Source organism: Parus major, chromosome 1 (genome assembly GCF_001522545.3).
Source record: "Parus major isolate Abel chromosome 1, Parus_major1.1, whole genome shotgun sequence".
Taxonomy (NCBI): domain Eukaryota; kingdom Metazoa; phylum Chordata; class Aves; order Passeriformes; family Paridae; genus Parus; species Parus major.
This window is the reverse complement of record NC_031768.1, coordinates 86,956,660-86,974,153: the sequence shown is the minus strand read 5'-3', so window position 1 is coordinate 86,974,153 and position 17,494 is coordinate 86,956,660. Positions and strand designations below refer to the sequence as shown.

The 17,494-nt window shown below is 49.1% G+C and overlaps 1 protein-coding gene across 5 annotated transcripts; it reads right to left on the bottom strand.

Moving 5' to 3' along the window:
- Window positions 1-845: 845 nt before the first annotated feature.
- ZYX (zyxin) lies at window positions 846-13,524 on the bottom strand. 5 transcript variants are annotated; one of them, XM_015633000.1, is made up of 10 exons: window positions 13,338-13,524; window positions 9,478-9,738; window positions 5,747-5,946; window positions 4,660-4,752; window positions 3,852-4,358; window positions 3,410-3,551; window positions 3,154-3,323; window positions 2,820-2,998; window positions 2,438-2,558; window positions 846-2,042 (listed from the first exon to the last, which is right to left on the bottom strand). In XM_015633000.1, the coding sequence occupies exons 1-10, from the start codon at window positions 13,507-13,509 to the stop codon at window positions 1,932-1,934; spliced, it is 1,956 nt and encodes a 651-aa protein (XP_015488486.1). In that variant the 5' UTR covers window positions 13,510-13,524; the 3' UTR covers window positions 846-1,931. The 5 variants fall into 5 exon arrangements, with proteins under 5 accessions (XP_015488486.1, XP_015488513.1, XP_015488505.1 ...); XM_015633027.3 differs by lacking the exon at window positions 13,338-13,524 and adding an exon at window positions 12,977-13,258; XM_015633019.3 differs by lacking the exon at window positions 13,338-13,524 and adding an exon at window positions 10,197-10,282.
- Window positions 13,525-17,494: the final 3,970 nt, after the last annotated feature.

Genomic DNA, 17,494 nt, shown 5'->3' with positions numbered 1-17,494 from the left:
ACCATACCCCTCAGAGGGGAAATCTCCCTTTAACCCACAAGGTCAGTCCATTCCCCATGGACTCCACTGGATAGGTCCCCTACCCAGACACCAAGGCTATGGTCCTGATAGCTCTGGGAGGAGCAGAATTAGTGCTTCTCTACCCATTGTTCTTCTCTGCACTCCCTTGGTGTTCGTAGGCACAAGCTTTTAAATATCATGGTCTAGGAACAACCTCTCGAAACAATGCCTAAAAACTAGCAAAAACTACAGTAAGAAAAAGAAATGTACGATTTATTTATTCTCCTCACTCTATAGAAAACCTCAAGACATTTACTGGATCAATTTGCAAGGAGTCATTAAAGATTTTCCCCAAACTGGCAAGAGATCAAGAGTAGGTTTCATGTTTCTGAAGTGTAGATACATTGGTGCTTACTACAAAGAGGAGTTTCACTTGCAGTGCCCATCACAGTACAATGCTTAGAACCATAAACATCAAGCACAAAGACTTTCTGAGAAGCAACAGTTAGGAGCAAAGCAAAGTGTGCACTTTTATTATAATCCACTTCCATCTCACTGGAATATCCACCTCGGAGTGACGTGTGAAGCAAACTACAATATTGCTGCACTGAACTGCAGTCTTCTGCTTTAAATGGGAGCTACTCTTTAGGCACAGAAAAACACAAGTCTGGAAAGAAGACCAAGTAGTAAAGAGAGAAAGGCCATGTTCAGGCTCCTGATCTCTGGAGGTTGGGTGGAATAGCCTTACACACATTTGGCAATGGATAGAAAAGCTATACAATGGCAATTCCACTGCCAAAGACAGCAGCTCTCATGGGTGGCTGAACAAATAGAGCAGACACAGGTTAATGGAAAAAACCACACATTTTATTGAATGCAAACAGTGTTTGGACAGTGTTGTTATTTAAAGGGTTGGTTCAGTTTGAGACAGTTTCTAGTCCAGGAAATGGGGCTCAGTGCAGTAACACTTGGAGCCAGACAGTACATTGCAAATACACTGCAGCTTTCACTGACAGCAGTGAAAGAAACCCTACTGGAACAGGAGACGTTCCTCAGTCTGCTGAATCCTCATCCACGCACTGAGACGCCTCCTCACCATGTGCTGCCCGTCCTTACGACGGTCTTTATTTGTAAACATGCGTTCTTTGGACTGCTTTGCTACTCTGGTTCCCAGCCTGGCTGTCCAGAAACCGCACTGGGAAACAATTCATCTTGGGAAGGGGAAAAAGATTTTTTTTTTTAAAAAAAAAAAGTTTCCAAACTCAGAAACAGAGTAGTATTTGAAACACTGCCAGTTTCATCTGGCTAAGGAAAAAAAAATGACAAGACAGTTAATCAGTAAAATCCATTAGAGACAGAAAAGCTATAGCAGGTTAGCTTTTTCCAGCAACAGTAACAGATTCCCACTACTTTCTGCCTCCACACTCTAACCCAGGTGAGGGAGCAGGCAGAGTAAAACATCCTGATAATGAGATGTCACAACATACAAAACAAAAGACAGAAGTGGTGCCGAGATGCAGGCTTCCACCTTCTCAAGTTAAATCATTGTTCTTGGCTCCATGGAACTGAAGAATGCTCTCAGCTCTTCCCAGCACCTGCCACCAGGTCTTTCTTCCTTCTTCCACCAGGCGGTGGTGGAGGTCTGATCTTTCTCCTCCAGAGTCTTGAGGGAACAGTGATTGTGCACTCACCTTGATCACAGCCCCCAGCCTGGAATACACTGTGGCCAGGAAGCAGTGACAGGAGAAGAGGTCCTTTCTTGGTGGGTGTGCAGAGTGAAGTCTAGGAGCAGTGAATCCTACGTGAGTAAAAAACTGCGCTGGCATAGTCTCCATTGGTAGCAGTCTGCCCTGTCAGGCAGAGGGGTAGGACAATGGCAGGGAGGGGAGTATTGAGTGCGGGGTCTCGAGGGAATGCCCCCTCTGAGCTCCTCAGTGCGCCGTTTTTGCACGGACGGTGTGACACTTGATACACAGCACGTGCCCATCCAGAGGAAAGCACCCATTCTCATCTGCTTCAATGGACAAGGGCTTCCCACAGTCCTTAACAGGAAAAGAAGAGGGAGGGAGATCAGTGATGGCAAAGAACAGGGTGAAGGCATCCAAGGACGTAAGAAATGCCCCACGGGGTCAGGATGATCCATCACAGCCCTCTGCTCTGTCCCTAGTGGTGCTAATGGGACACACTCTTCTGAAGGGAGAGCAATCCCAGCAAGTTCCCCTCCTATACACAGCTGATGTATTGGTGTGTTAGAGAATGCAACAATCCTGCACAGTGCCTGCGTTCATGCCTGTGAATGCCTAATCTTTTTCTGAACATGCTTCAAAAACACTCCAGATTCATTCTAAACAACTTCAGTGTTTGGTCAGCACAGGTAACAAAGGTGCCCACTTGCTGGGCACGGGAGGCATGGGAGGGGTGGGGCCACCAGGCTTACCTCACACTTGTAACATTTCATGTGGAAATTTTTCTCCAACGCAACAACACGCACCGTCTCATCCTTTCCAGGCTCTGGCATGATAGGTTCACTACAGACTGAGCAGCGTGGAGCATACTTCCTGCAACACAGAACCATGGAGGAGACCATGACCACTGTGGTGACATTCAAGGCAGGATTCTCAGTGTTCGTCAATGGCATTAGCAGCGGAGGGATAATAAATGTTTAGGTGGAAAGACATCTTAATACTTTGCTGACTCGTTTTTAACTTCACATCTGACAGATGACATGGGCAACCCAACCCCCATACTGTAGCAAAAAGAAGCAGGTGTGAGGGAACCTGCCTTCTCTCACACACCACATGCATGTGCTCTCTCTATACCTGTGGTAGTCATCCACACAGTGAGGCTGGTTGGACTGGTCCACAATAAAAGAGGTCCCCTCCAGAGGGGTATGGCACATCACGCAGGTGAAGCACTGGGGATGGTATGAGTTACCAGTGGCCTTCAGCATCCGGTCTGTGATGGTCTGCTTGCAGACACTGCACTTCTCCAAGGTGCTCTGAGCCCAAAGAAAACACGCAAGGCACATGAATCCAATCTCCCACCCCTCTGAGGCTACACCACAGAAAGGAAAGGTGAAAGGAGGAAGGGAAAGCAAGAGAGAACAACCACAGTGAGCTCAGTTCTCCATCAGCTCTCAGCCCAGTGACTCACAGCATAGCAGTCCTCGCAGAAGGGCTTCTCATCCACATTGTAGAACTGCTGCCCCTGCAGCTGCTTCTCACATTTGAAGCAGGTGAAGCATTCCACGTGGAAGAGGCGATCCAGGGCCCTCACAGCTGGCTGGGTTCGTGACAGCGGCTTCCGGCAGAAGCCACAGAGCTCTGTCAGTGGAAGAGGAAAGGGATCAGGAGAAATGAAAAGCCCACTAGGAGTTTTAATCTCACTGCTGTCCATTGAGGGAACGCACCAGAAGTTGCAGCCTCTGCTGGGGGTGGATGCTCCATATCCTTCATTAGTTTCTGGGTCAACTTCTCCAGCTCTTCTACCTCCTTCATTGTCAGGCAGGAATTCCCCCTAGGTGGATCTGCACTGGAACCTGTGGGTCTATGCTGCAGGAAGAGGAAACATTCAATCCCCAAAGGACAGACTCCCTCCCACCCTGTCCCTAATAAACCTATTTCTCATGCCTTTACAGGCCTCTTTGTTTACTCTAGGAACAATCTGCCATCCACTGTGCTTGATTCTTTCCACCTTTACATGAAGTCCTCCACCACTATCTCTTCAGTTAGATCTCTCTTTCAGATGGGTAACAGACTCCCATGGCCTGGGCTAGATCTGCCCTCAATCTCCCAACTCCACTCCCAATGTGCCTGTCCAAAGACTCAAATTCCCATGGCTCTTTCTCTTACCGTGTCTTTTGCAGCAGCAGGCTGTTCTGTTGGGCGTGGCTTCTCCTGCACTTGAGGTCTTTCCCTCTGCTGGGCATAGGTGAAACTGGGGTGCTGTGGTCGAGAGGAGGGGCCTGGAGGTGAAGGGGCTGTGAACTGAGTCTGAAGGGAGGTAGGGTATCTTGTAGAATTTGAGGGAGCCACCGGAACACTGTCACCTGATTTGGACACAGACTTAGGAGAGCCAGCAGCGGGCGATGGGCTGAACTTAGGGGTGGGCTGAGCAGAAGGGAGAGAGGGGGGTGGAGGAGCTGGTGCTTGGGGCTCCTTGCGTTGCTGTGGGGCTGCCCATGGGGTTGGGGTGGGGTTCAGATCCACCCCAGGGGGCTTGAAAGATGAGCTTCCACTTGGCTTTGGTGTGAACTTGGGAGGAAAGGAAGGAGGAGTATCTTTGGGTGCAGATGGTATTTCTGCAGGGGCTTTTGGGGCCAATGGTTTCTCCGGAGAGCCTGTGGATCCTGGAGTTATCTGTAAAGAGAAGCAGCAGAGAGAAAACAGGCAGGTATCAGCAAGGTGGAAGAGAAAATATGCCACCTATAGCAGTGAGTCAGCCAGCAGCTCTCCCAGACACAGAAGGCGAGGAGTTTCCACACTGTGACATATTCAGCAGTACTGACAAGTTGCAAGATGCACGCTGTCCGGTCCTTCACCAACACTTCCGTGTTATGGTTTATCCAGACATTTTAACCTTCAGCAGCACCCTCCTCACTACCTCTGTTCAGCAAACCAGTCATCTCTTCTTCCACCTGCAACATTCTGGACAGCTCACCCGGGATTTGAAGGGGTCATTCTTCTCCATGTCATCCAACATTACAGACAGTGAGTCAATCTCAAGATCAACGCTGCTCATCTTGCCACGTACCTACACCACCATCCATGAGGAAAAAGGGAGCAGAGCATATTACAGGGACAGCCAGGGAAATGGGTGTATCATTCCCTTACAATAGCATATTTTGATATTTTGGACTGTGATACAGTCCAAAATACAGCTCCTCACTTTGAATGGATAAAAAGCTGGTGAGGATGAACAGGACGCAGTCTCAAAGGTCTACAAACGGTGGAAAAATGCACAGCCCAAGTCAGGTCTCAGATTTAGGTAGGGAAAGACATCTGGATGTCTGTAGTCCAACATTCTGCTCACAGCAGGGCTAATTCCTGAGCAACACCAGATTGCTCAGGGCCCTGTCCAGATGATTTCACAACATTCCAATGATGCAGGTTCCCCAGTCTTTCTAGGCACACATGCCAGCAATAAGGCACCCCTGGAGTGGAACAGGGCTTTCTTCTGTCCAAGAGGAATTTCCCTTGCCACAACTTCAGTCCATTGTCTCCTGTTGTGCCCAAGTAAGAAGAACCTATCTTCTCTCCAGCCCTCCTTTAGGTATTGCAGACTCCAGTCAGACCCCTGCCTTGGCAGCCTCTTCTGCTCCAGCCCCCAAAGGCTGCTATGACCTTTCACTGGATTGCATCTCCTTCAGTATTCCAGAGGGGTTATTATACTGAAGAGCCTACTAGATACAATCCTCCAAGATGCAGGCTCACTAGCACAGAAGGGAGGAGTATTCACCATCCTTGTCCTTCTCTCCCAGGTGCGCCCAGCGTGTGGCTGGCCTTTACTGCCACAAGGGTGCTTTGCTGGCTTGCATTCAACTCACTGTCCACTGTTCCTTTGGGGAACCCCGTGTGCTTCCCCAAAGAGCTGCAGCCCAGCCAGCTGACCCTAACCTGTGCTGGTCCATGGGCTGGTAGCATTTCCTGCTTTCCCAGCTCTCAGGGCTTCCTGCTGCTGAGCTCAGACAGTAGCGAGAAGCTGTCCCAACTCACACAGAAACAACAGTCCCTCAGACCTCACTCACCTGTGGGGCAGGAACCTTGCTCACAGGTCCTTCATCAAACACTGGTGGGAGAGGAGGAGGCGGAGAAGGAGGAGAAGGAAAAGCTTCTTCTGGGGCTGGTGGAAAAGGTTCTTCAAAGGGTGGTGGGGGTGGTGGAAATGCACAGTTTGACGAGAAGCTTGCATCCTCCCCAGGTGGAGGAGGAGGTGGCAGTGGCAGGTCTATGGGGAAGAATGGGAATAAAAGTGACTTCAGATTATTTCTTACTCCTAGCCAGGAGGGTTCTTGAAATTATTGCAGCAAGCAGGACCATAGAATCACAGAATGGTTTGGGATGGAAGAGCCCTTAAAGAATATCTAGTTCGAACCTCACTGGCATGGGCAAAGCATGCCACTCAGGATGCTCACAGCCCCATCCAACATGACCTTGAACACTTCCAGGAATGGGGCAACCACCTTTCTGGGCAACCTGTTCCAGTGCCTCACCACCCCAAGTAAAGAATTTCTTCCTGACATCTAATCTAAACCAGCCCTCTTCCATTTTAAAACCCTTGTCCTTTTATTGTCTGTACACATAAAATCTCCATCTCCCTCCTTTTTATAACCCCCTTAAGGTAGTAGAAGGCCACAGTGAGCTCTCCCCAGAGCTTTCTCTTCTCTAGGCTGACGAACCTCAGCTCTCTTGGCCTGTCTTCCTAAAAGAGGTGCCTCCACCCTCGGATCATCTTCATGGTCTCCTCTGGATTCACACTGAATCCACATCTTTCTTGTGCTGAGGACCCCAGAGCCAGATGCTGCATTCCAGGTGAGGTCTCACAAGAGTGGAGCAGAGAGGCAGAATCCCTCCCCCATCTGCTGGTCACACCCCTCTTGACGCAGCCCAGCATTCCACCAGCGTTCTGGGCAGTGAGTGCACATTGGTCTCCCTGTACTCTCAGGAGTTCAGTGCCCATCAACACAGGCTGTTTTTCACCTTGTCCAAAGCTTTTCACAGTCATTTAATCTTTCCTCAGTAGCTGCTGCTATTAGTCACTGGGCAGAATTGTTGTATATTTGGGAAATGTGTCTCGCTATGTGTCCCCAGCACGCCCTTCTCTTGCCAGTAGCTGGCTCAGATTACTGAACACAGGGTAGCATACATGGAATGCCAGTGGACAACTCAAGACCCTGGAGAGCCTGTGTTTTCACATGAAAGTAAGCTGGCATCTCACAGCAGGATTGTAAGCACTACAAGAAACAAGTGGGGTGGAAAAAAAGCAAGCTGGACCAATTACCCCTTGTGTGTGAAGAATCTTTGAAATGGCTTTGTTTTTCTGGGGGATAAAACCAGCTTTGATTTTTGAGGCTAATATGTCTTCACACCCAGTACACATTAGAACACAAGGAATTTTCCAAAACCTTTTAGGCAAATTGAAAGCACCAGAGCATCTCAGTTTTCTAGAAAATCCCATTGCTTCCACCTATTCATATTTGCTAAAGATGCAGAACAGCCAAAACCAACCATTTTCTATTTACAACACAGACAAATAAACGTGACTCCCCTTCACCATGTAGTGGAGAGTGTCCACAGCAAAGAACATTGAAGATGATGAGGAGTAACTTCCACATGCCTTCTTCCAGACACCCTCCTCTCTTCACAGCTAGCCCCAATGAGCAGTAGGGTAAAAGACCAAACTTTCCACTCCAGCTACTCCAAATGCAACTTTTAACAGCAGAAATCAAATTGTCTCATCTTTATATCCAGTTGCTGTCAACAGACTTTATAAGGACTTCTCATCTGTAACCTAAAGGAGACAATACCGCCCTTTTAAAAATCTGAAAGCCAAAATCTTATTAGCCCGTGGAATGCATAAACTGCCCTGGTTTGCAACACCTCTTCCAAGCCTTCTTGTGCTGCAGAAATTCTGCTGGGGGGATGGAGTAATAAATTTGAAATTACAGTTTTGGATCAAGCGTGTACACGCTTGCCTTTTGGTTCACTGAAACCATAAGAAACAAAACCCTTATCTGTTGTCACATTGTTTCAGATGCACTAAAAGCCTGTGTTATGAATTATTCACAGGACAAGAAAGTTCCTCACAAAGTTGTTATACTAGATTTACAGAATAATCAATACTAAATATAACATTCCTACAGCAATACTAACTTAGCCATCCTGTCATTTAAGATCAGGAGTCCAGCTGCTACAGCTCTGTATCACACCACATTTTGTTTGAGGAGTGTACAAGAATGGCACAGAAGGACTGAAGAAATGCACCAGAGAAGGATCAAATCAGACACATTTCTCTCATGACTGAGTTTTGGTGGCTCATCCATACTTCAGATGTCTTGCTGGCAGCCCTTACCCAATGATGACACAGCAGCTTAGGACAAATGGTTCTTCTGCTGGTGTTTCTTTCTAGTTACTCCATAATGCCCACTTCAACAATAGGAGAAGCACAGCAAGCAACACCTAACGCTCCACTCACATTGTATATTGAAAAATAATTTTTAACATCCATCTGTCTACTTCAAGTAATGTTTGTGTCAGTTTGAGACCTTCTGACAGGCACATCCCTAATCCAGACAACTACGGCAGAAAATAACAAGTCCTAAGATGGGACCTTGGTTTCCACGGACAGAAAATTCCAGCCAACAACATACAAGAAATAGGTCATCAGAGTTAGCTGGTACAATTTTAGGAGGCAGAAGCACCAGCATGTCCTTGTGACTTGAGAAATGAGGAAAAAAATGGCTTAATCATTTTTCTCCTCTAAGCACAGGACCAGCCTTGCTACCATCAAGTCAGCTGCCCACTAACCTGGAAAACATCAGTGTTGCAGTCTCTGCTGAACAGTGAGAGAAAAGAATTTAAACCAGAAGCTGGCACTCTCTGAACATGTGTGTCCTGACTGAGGCACACCCTTTACTTGACAGAGCCTTGGGGAAACAGGCAGTATCAAGGGTTAGCAAAGGGTCCCTACAGAAATTTCTGTTGGCCCCATGCTCATCATGAGTTCAAGCTACAGAGTCACACAACCAGTAACCTTAAAGGACAAAACCAACCAAGCAACAAAACATAGAACAAAAAAAACCCCACTCTACCACTGCAGGAAACACAAAAAAAAAGAAAGAAAGAAAGAAGAAAACCACAGTGAAACAAGAAGTCACTCTACACAGGAAAACCCAACCCAAACCACTAGGAAAAGGTACAAAACTGTACATGCCATACAAACTAAACTCTAAGTCTCACTTCCTGTTTGTCATCGTTGCCACTATTTTTTCATGCAATTATTCCTCCCTTCTCTTTTCCAGCATCAAGGATGGCAATTGCAGAGCCCACGAGAAGGACAGTCAGAAATAACCAACTTGAGCTGGGACCAATTGACAAGAAGGAGAACAGCGCGATTCATCATTATCAGGGTCAACTTCTCTGCAACATACTTGCTCCCAGAAACGCTGGCCAGGAACCCTACTGTGCAATTACACAACTGTGCACCCAGGGAATACTGTGAAAAATCCACTGCATTCCTCCAGCATCAGTGCAGTGCAGAACAGACTCTTCCCTCCTTTCCTAATGGAGATACTATGTACTTTGAGCTCTCTTTCCAATCCATTTATCTCATTATGGAACCTGCTAGCCTCCACAGCAAGAATATCCATCCCTTATAGCAGTTGTGCCCCTGTTCTCATGCTTGTAGCCCAGCTACACACCTCCCACCCTGAGCATTCAGAAATGCATATTCACATCTGCCATGCCAGCCTTCACCTACCTTCTGCCAGCAGGGACGTGGGTGGTAAAGGAATCTCCCCCACCTTCCCTATCTGAGCACGCTGGGCACCAGGACCAGGAGGCGGGGGCAGTGACGACTCTGACGCACCCCCAGCCTTGAAGGGGTTCACCTTGGGTTTGGGGGCAACCACAGGTGCAAACTTCTTCTGTGGGTTGTAGAAGGAGGGGGTAGAAATGTTGATGCTGACTGTGGAGGTCATGCGGGTCCCTGGGGCACCTGGGGAGGCCATCTTCTCAGCACCTAGCAGGAGAGAAGAGGGAGGAAACCTATATGAATATGAAGTCATCCTGGGGCCAGAGTGGAAATGAATGGAGAAGAACATGTGAAACAAAGGGATACAGGAATTTAACTCAGGCCAGAGGCTGAGGTGCCCGAGCAGTGCACAAGACCAGCACAGGAAAAAGGAGGAACAGAAACTGCAGACGGCTCGAATGAGCCATCACACTTCACCATTTCAACTCAGGATGGCATTAACCACAAACGCGTTCTCGCAACAGAGAAAACCCAGATTTTCACTGCACTGGAGCCCTGCACCGGTGGTGACCAGGAGGAGGGTGATCCCCCGCACCCCAAAGGATGCCCCCAGAAGTGGAGCCAGCATTTCCTCCCCCCCTTCATCACGCCAGCTGGCTCCTCTGGAGCCCAGCTTGTGACAGCTCCAGCAATGCCCGCTCTCCCCGGCACGGCCCACCCTTTACCTGCAGGCCCCTCCATGCCGCCGGGGCCCGCTCGGCAGGGCGGCAGAGGCTCTCCCGGAGCCGGGCGATGCCAGCCGGTGCCTCCCGCCCGCCCCGGCCGGGCTCCGCCGCCCGCTCCGCTCCGCCCCCGCCAGGAAGCGCTCCCCGGATGCCGCCGCCCCCCGGGCTGGCCCCCTCCTTCCCTCCCTCCCTCCCCCGCACCGCCCCGGCAAACGCGGGATGCCGGCTGTCCGGGGAGCGGCGGCTCTCCCGAGGACAGGCGCATCCCTAGGGCTCCGCCGGTCCTGCGATCCAGGCCAGCAAGCTCACCCGCGCCAGAGCCTCCACGGAGCCAGACGCTTTGTTGTAAAGCCTGGCATGCCCACAGGCCTCCTAACACCCCAGCACAATAGGGCTGCCGTCAGCACAGGGGCTCCGCGCCAGCTTTTCACGTTGGCATGTCCGAATCAGTGCCCCTCCGCGCTGCCAGCCTCTCCCACGGACAATAACAGCTGCTGCCAGCCAGCCCTGGTGCCACAAACATCCGCTCACCCCCCATTAACCCCTGGCTGCTGATAAGACCTGCGTGCCCCTTTCTAAGCGCTCCCACGACTCGGTGCAGTGTGGCACGATACAGCAGCAACCTGTCACAGCTTCCCAAAGTCACACAGACAAACAAAGTCCACGCTGCTGAACTTTTCCTTCCCTTTGTGCAGTGCTGATAAGATGCATACACTTGGACAACTCTTCTGGGAGTTTCAAAAGGAGAACGAGGTTGGAACAATAAGCGGGAGCCAAAAAAGCTGTGCTGAGCATTCCCCCTGGATTCATAATGGGAAAGGGCCAAGGCAGAAGAGTAATTAGCAAGGTCTGTCCTCACTCCTCCAAACTTTGCCAGTCAGAAGGGACTGACCAACTCCCTCCATTTTGCAGTTCCCACCAAACTCCAGAAGCCGTTAAAAAGACCTCCAGCTTTTCTTTAGAGACTTTCTAAAGCCTCATGCTCCACTAGTGAACTAGGCTGCAATGAACCACTTACCAGATTTGATAGCATTATGAGCAGAACACTACAGTGACAATTGTCACTTCTAATCACAGGATTAGTCAACACGCAGTCTGGGGACATCGGCTGCTTCGCAAAAAAAAAAACAAACCCAAACTCATTGGCTTTGGAACCAGCAGCTGCTATCTCCCTTATCCCACAGCAGCCCATTTCCCGGTATGCTGTGTCCCACTTAGGGCACTCTCTGCTCAGGGCTGCCTCCACCCAGCAGCTGCCCCTGCTCATCCTCACTTCTGGTTATCAGTCCACCCACACACAGACCAAACTGGCTGAGAAAGCTCGGCCTTGCAGACAGTCACCCCCTCCAGCCCTGGGGCGTTGCCAATGCCATCTAAGCCCCAGCAAAAACACAGCTCACACAGGTCCTGTGGCGCAGTTTTCGAGAGCTGTGGGAGAGGGAGTGTCACGCCAAGAGAACTAATCTCAAATCTTTCTCATCCTCACATTTACCCCGAGGGGAGAGATTTTTCTACCTGCCGTAACAGCATTTAGGATGACTCAAGTGGAGCTATGAAGAAAGATGCCCCCGAAAGACACAGCCAGGATACCTAGCTGCCTCATACACTGTTTCTTCCTGAGAGCAGGAAGAAATATGAGGACAGAACCCAGGGACACCTCCTTCAGCAAGAGGGTCACCTCCCAGAAGGTCCCGTGCTGGGTCTGCCACCTGTTAATGCACCCAGACAGCTTTCACTTTGATGCCATGACACCACTTTCAACAACCCCGCTCCTTTCCCGGGGTAGCAGAAGCAGGAGGAACCTGAAGAAGCAGAGATCCAAGTGATATTTTTCACTTCTCTTGGTAAAAGCAGTTTGGTAGCAGCCACACTGGGAGCCCCTATAGCTCCACATGTCCTGTCTGTACTTCCCCCATCGGCCAACTTCCTCCCAACTGAGGGGAGTCAGAGGAGAACAAAAAAAAAAAAAAAAAAAAACCCAAAAAACCAACAAACAACCAACCCCCCACCAAAACAAAATGTCCCCACAAACAAACAAGAATATTAAGAACAGATTAAACGGATTCAGGAGTTATGGTTCTTTTCATCCAGAAGGTTCTCCCAGCCTGCCCCGAAGTTACAAAGCTTCAAAGAGAGCAAAGTCTATCAGCTATGCAAGCTGCAAGGTAAAGCCTTAAAGCAGCCGGGCTGGGGGAGGGGGTTATTCGGACCTACTAACTTCTCCCGCAGATGCCGGGCTTGCCTCCTCGCTGTGCAAGGAAGAAAAGCCGGGGAAAATTCCAAAAAGCTATGCAAACATATTTAAAACGTTAGAAAGTTCTACGACTTCGCAAGCACTTTCTCAGGGCACTCCCATGGAGACAGAAACTCATAAATTAGGCAAATTTCATGCACAAAGGGCCCCAGATTCCTCTCCGAGCACATCTGGAAAAAGGCTCGCGAGGTGTCTCGGTCATCCAGGCGCACACAAAAGAGAGCTTGTCCCGAGCAGAGCCCGGCAGCACCCCTCCCTCTCCCCCATTGCTGGGGCTGTGCGGGAGCGCCGAGTCGCCTCCATTCCACCGGGAAGGAAAGAAAACTCTCCGGACACACACATACGCACACACCCGAACCTGCTTTTGGAGGGTCAAGCACCCCCCGCGCCCCGGGGCCAGCACCGAGAGCGAAGGGCTGTGTCCGAGGCCGTGCGGGAGGGAGCGGCAGGAAACCCGCACCTCCTCCGCGCCACCCCGGGGGCGAGGGACAATGGCTTTGTCACCAAGCCGAGCGAAGAGACTCACCTCTGGGGGAGCGGGAAACGGCACTCCCGGCGCTGGGGCTGCTCGGCTGCCCCGGCCCGCCCGCCGGCAGCAGCGAGAGGCGCAGGAGCTGCCGAGCGCCGGCGCTTCCTCCCAACTCGCGAAAAAAGCCTCGCCCAGGCAAAGTTGTTTGACCATAAAAGGCGCGAGGCCGCGGCACAGCTGAGCTCACTCGCTGGGGAATGTGGCAATGAGGTAACGGGGGCCGGGGCTTGCCGGGGCAGCGGCCCCGGGCTCTGCCGGCGGGGAGGGGGCGAGCGCCGGCGAGACGCGTCCGTCGGGCTTTTCCTGGGCGCCCACCCCGGGCCGGGCTCGCTGCCTGCGCTCCTCCCGCCCTCCTAACCTTGGAGCTGCCCCCAGCTCGTGGTTTCGCTCCCAGTCGCTGAGCTGGATTTTCGGAAGGAATGCGGCGGGTCTGGTGAGTCAGGGTCCCTGCTGGCCTCCTCCCCGCCCGAGCCAGCTGTGAGAGCATCTGACTCACGCTGCCCCGATCCGCCAGAAATTAAAGCAAACATCAGATGACTCCACCGTGCAGAAAAGCGACTTGTTCTCCTTGTACTGGCTGCAAGGCAAACACTATTAGCTGGTTTATATCAAACACTATCCACATGAATTGCTTTGTTGGATTGCCAGTGCTGCACATCGGTTTTATTTTTATCCAGTGCCTGCTTGGGGCTCAGCCCGCTGTAGAACAGGGGCAGCCTGACCCAGCCCAGCAGAACGTAATTTTCAACCTCAGCCTTTGCTGCTTCTCCCCAGCCTCGCTTCAGAGCCCCTCACGAAGGAGAAGCGCCAATAAAGACATTTCCTGTGCTTTGTGCAATCGTTGTATTTGACTTTGGAATCTGGCCTTAATATCGGGGTTAATACCCCTGATGTTGCAAGTTCCCTGGAGAATGACTGTATTTGGTAATGCTCATGGGACTTGGGGCTGGTCTGCTCCAAAGACTTACCTATCAACACAGGTACCTTTCAGTACTGATAATTTACTTGCAGGTGGGTGAGTAAGCCACAAACCACACCGGTGACACTCCCAGTCTGCACTACTGCAGAACGCTCACATCGGAGAGCTGTGCGAAGAGATTCGTCCAGGGTTTAAATCCAGTGTAAACAAATCTTTGATTTTACACGTAAAGTTTGTACAAAGAGGTTGTGTCTTTTATTTAGCCAGGTGATACAGCTGGAAAAAGTCTCTCTGAGGTTTTTCAGTGTTAGGTACCATTTGATAAATGCCACCCGTAGCAACGCCCAGCAGTGAGTGTCTCACTCCTTACACAGCTGCAACCACTGAACCACTGATCTATAGCTCTGAATTTCTTAGAGACATAGAACTCTTCTGTTGGTGCTAAATAATCCTGTTTACTGCTGCTTTTGTAGGCATGGCATCAGTTCCGCTACCTCCCGTGATTAATGCACAAAGCAATTATATAGGATAAAGACTATATCTCTGTGATGGGTCTTCAACACTGTCGCATTTCTACTGCAGACAATCATCCCTCTTGTTCAGGTAAAGATGTCAGTGCAGAGCTAAAAAGAATTCACTGCGTAATTGCGAACCAAATTCTAGAACATCACAACGCACCCTACACAATGAGCCTGACGTCAAAGAACTCTGCCACTGTTCCCTGGGCTAGCTCTGACTTTAGAGAAAACAAAGAATGTCTCAGACTGAGATTTAAAAAGTGCAGAGTGAATATGAAAAAAAAATAAAATAAAAAAAATCTATGTGTTCATACTTTCTGGTCACATCCCCATAAATCGAGATGCTTGCATGTTTGATTTTCTCAGTGTGTTGATGTTAAAAGCTCATGAAGGCAGATCAAGGAAAGTGGGAATAGCAAAAAGGAAAGCAGCTCTCTTAGACATTTTGTATGAACTCCTCACTATGAGGAAACAAATACAAAACAAGTGTTTTATAGGTTGCACATGTGAAAGCTAGAATTCTCAAATCAGAATACATCAGAATACACAGGGGGAAAATAATCTGATTTTGTGCTTGCCACATAGTGAATTTAAAGTTTGTGCCTTTGTAATTGGAAATGAAGATTAACTAACTTCCCTGTTAGTTCTGATTCCTCCAGAAAGAAAATAACAATCTCCTTATGCTAACAGTCTTCCTTCATGCAATTATTGGCTTGAAAGTGTAGGCATTTTTCTGCTGCAAACGAAAATTAGAGCCTTGAGATGCACACAGTTGCAGTCACACTCATTAGCTATAGCAAAATATTAGTCCTGAAGAGGCATTTAGCTACCTGGGTACAGAGATGGATCAGCAGGTATACTTGTCTCATGCCAGACCTTGTTATTTCTGGAATTAGCAGCCGTCCTCTGCATAAATCACTTTGGCTGTTCCATGCCATGAATAAAAGTGATGCAGTATTTTGGAGTGTATTGTGGTGTGAATGCTACTGTCACCATGGGTGAAGTGACAACCCACTACAAAGCAGGTGTTAGAGGGATTTAGAATACGCAGTTCTAGCTGGGTGCCTCTTTTGAGGCAAGTGACAGGAAGCAAGCCCTGCTATCTGCTGTCCATCAACTCAAAGCTTAGAAATGCTGAGAGTTCAAGGCAGCCATCTCAGGAAGACTAAATTTTAATGGAGACAGTTATAGAGAATCTTTGCTGGCAATTCAGTCATGTAATGCAAGGAGTAAATAAAGAATAAGACCCCACAGAAGTGGTATGGCAAATTCATATACTGCACTGGGATGAGGTATGAGCCTGGTTAGGTGCCTATAAAATGAAAATAAAAATAGATGCAAGAAGAAAAAATAAGTCCCTGAATACAAAAGGAATAATTATTTGCAAGAACACTATTGGGGAATTAAACTTATTGGGCAGAAAATCTTTTTTTGATAACCAGGTATGGTTTAGGTAGCTGTAGATGCAAAGCTTTGTGTTAAATATGTGTTTAAGGTCAGAGGAAAGCAATCCAAAATCTGGACAGGGTGCTTGACTTGTGTTAATAATGCAAAATGCCTGCATTTGTATAATTTCCATCCATATCAACAGATCAATTTAGTGCCATTTTATCTCAGTGTGAGTTAGTTAACAATTAGTGACACCAGGCAGGAGCCCATGTTTTTCCTAAGGAACGAAGAGTTCTGACTCATATCTGTGTTGAATCTCTGATGCTTCTTTAGTCACATAACTTCTGTTTAGTCTAACCACGTTTTATTGATTAATGTTAAATTGCTTCTTAATCAGCTTTCCCTGTGCTGTATTAAATGCTACATCTGGGCCAACTGGAAGGGTTGGGAATATATAATGGATCTGCTTTGGTCTCCAGGCCAAGTAGATAGGGCTGCACTGTCCAGGGCAGGGCCACCTGCAGCAAATTGCCTGCATTCACATGGGCCAACAGATGTTGCAGTTGGACTCAGTGACCTTAGACTTCTTTTCCAAGCTCAACAATTCTATGATTCTACGCAATTCATCTTGGTATGAGGTCTCCTAGGATCTGCACAGCCTCTCCTGGATTGCTCCTTGCTCCCTCCCTTCAGCAGGGTGTTCTCTGTGTGAAAGACAACATCTGGCCCAGATTGTCCCCTGCCAGGCTGCTGCTCACACCCCTTGTAGAGGCCATGACATGTGCAGAACTGTCTTTTTTCTGCCCAAACAGCAGTTTCAAGTTGGAGCGCCTTAGTGCCACTGTGGGATGCGTGTTGACAGCTGGTGCCACACACAGAGAGCTGTTCTGGGGACACCAGAGCCTCATGAGACAGCAGTCCTTACAAGCCTCGTCATCTCCCTGCCTCTGTGCATCTGGCAGGCAGTCAGGAATGCTGTTTGCAAAGGTCATGAGTTCTGGAGACGTCCCTGAATGACCAGCTACCCAGGACATAGAGCTATAGCATCTCTCTGCTGGTTCTCTTCAAAACCGACTCTGCTGTGCAAAGCACACGTCAGAAGAGTGTGTCCTCAAGAAAGGGAGCTGTTCAGCAGCTGCAGAGAGCCTCTGTGCTCTCTGGAAAGGGCCACCATAGGTGCTCAAATCCCACTGTGAAGGTACTGCGTGCTACACGTGCATGTATGTACACACTCAAAAGGCATTCCACCCACACACACAGTTAGATTGTCCTGACTAAAACACTAGAATAGGCCAAAAGCCTATTCAAAAAAGAAAAAAAAAACAACCCAAACCCTTGCTGTGTCATGAAACACTTTTTTAGTGGGGCAAATCAGCCATATACACATATGAGGGAGCAAAGTATCCCTGTGGTATGACCTTGGTCATGCCAGGATGTGACTGGCCATCAGAGCAGCCAGGCAGCCAGAACAGGGCACTGGGGTGGTGTCTGTCCAGGAAAAAGCTCCATTTCCAGCAAAGCTGGCAGGTCTTTATCCTAGACAGAGCCATGACAGGGACTCTGGGGCAGGAGGTACAGCTCCCAGATGAGTTACCACTGCTGTTTCCTTATCTCCTTTCACCAAAGTTTCCTGCTGCTTCTCAGCAGGCAGTGGCCTGCAATTCCATGGCTCCCGGGGCTGGCTCACTG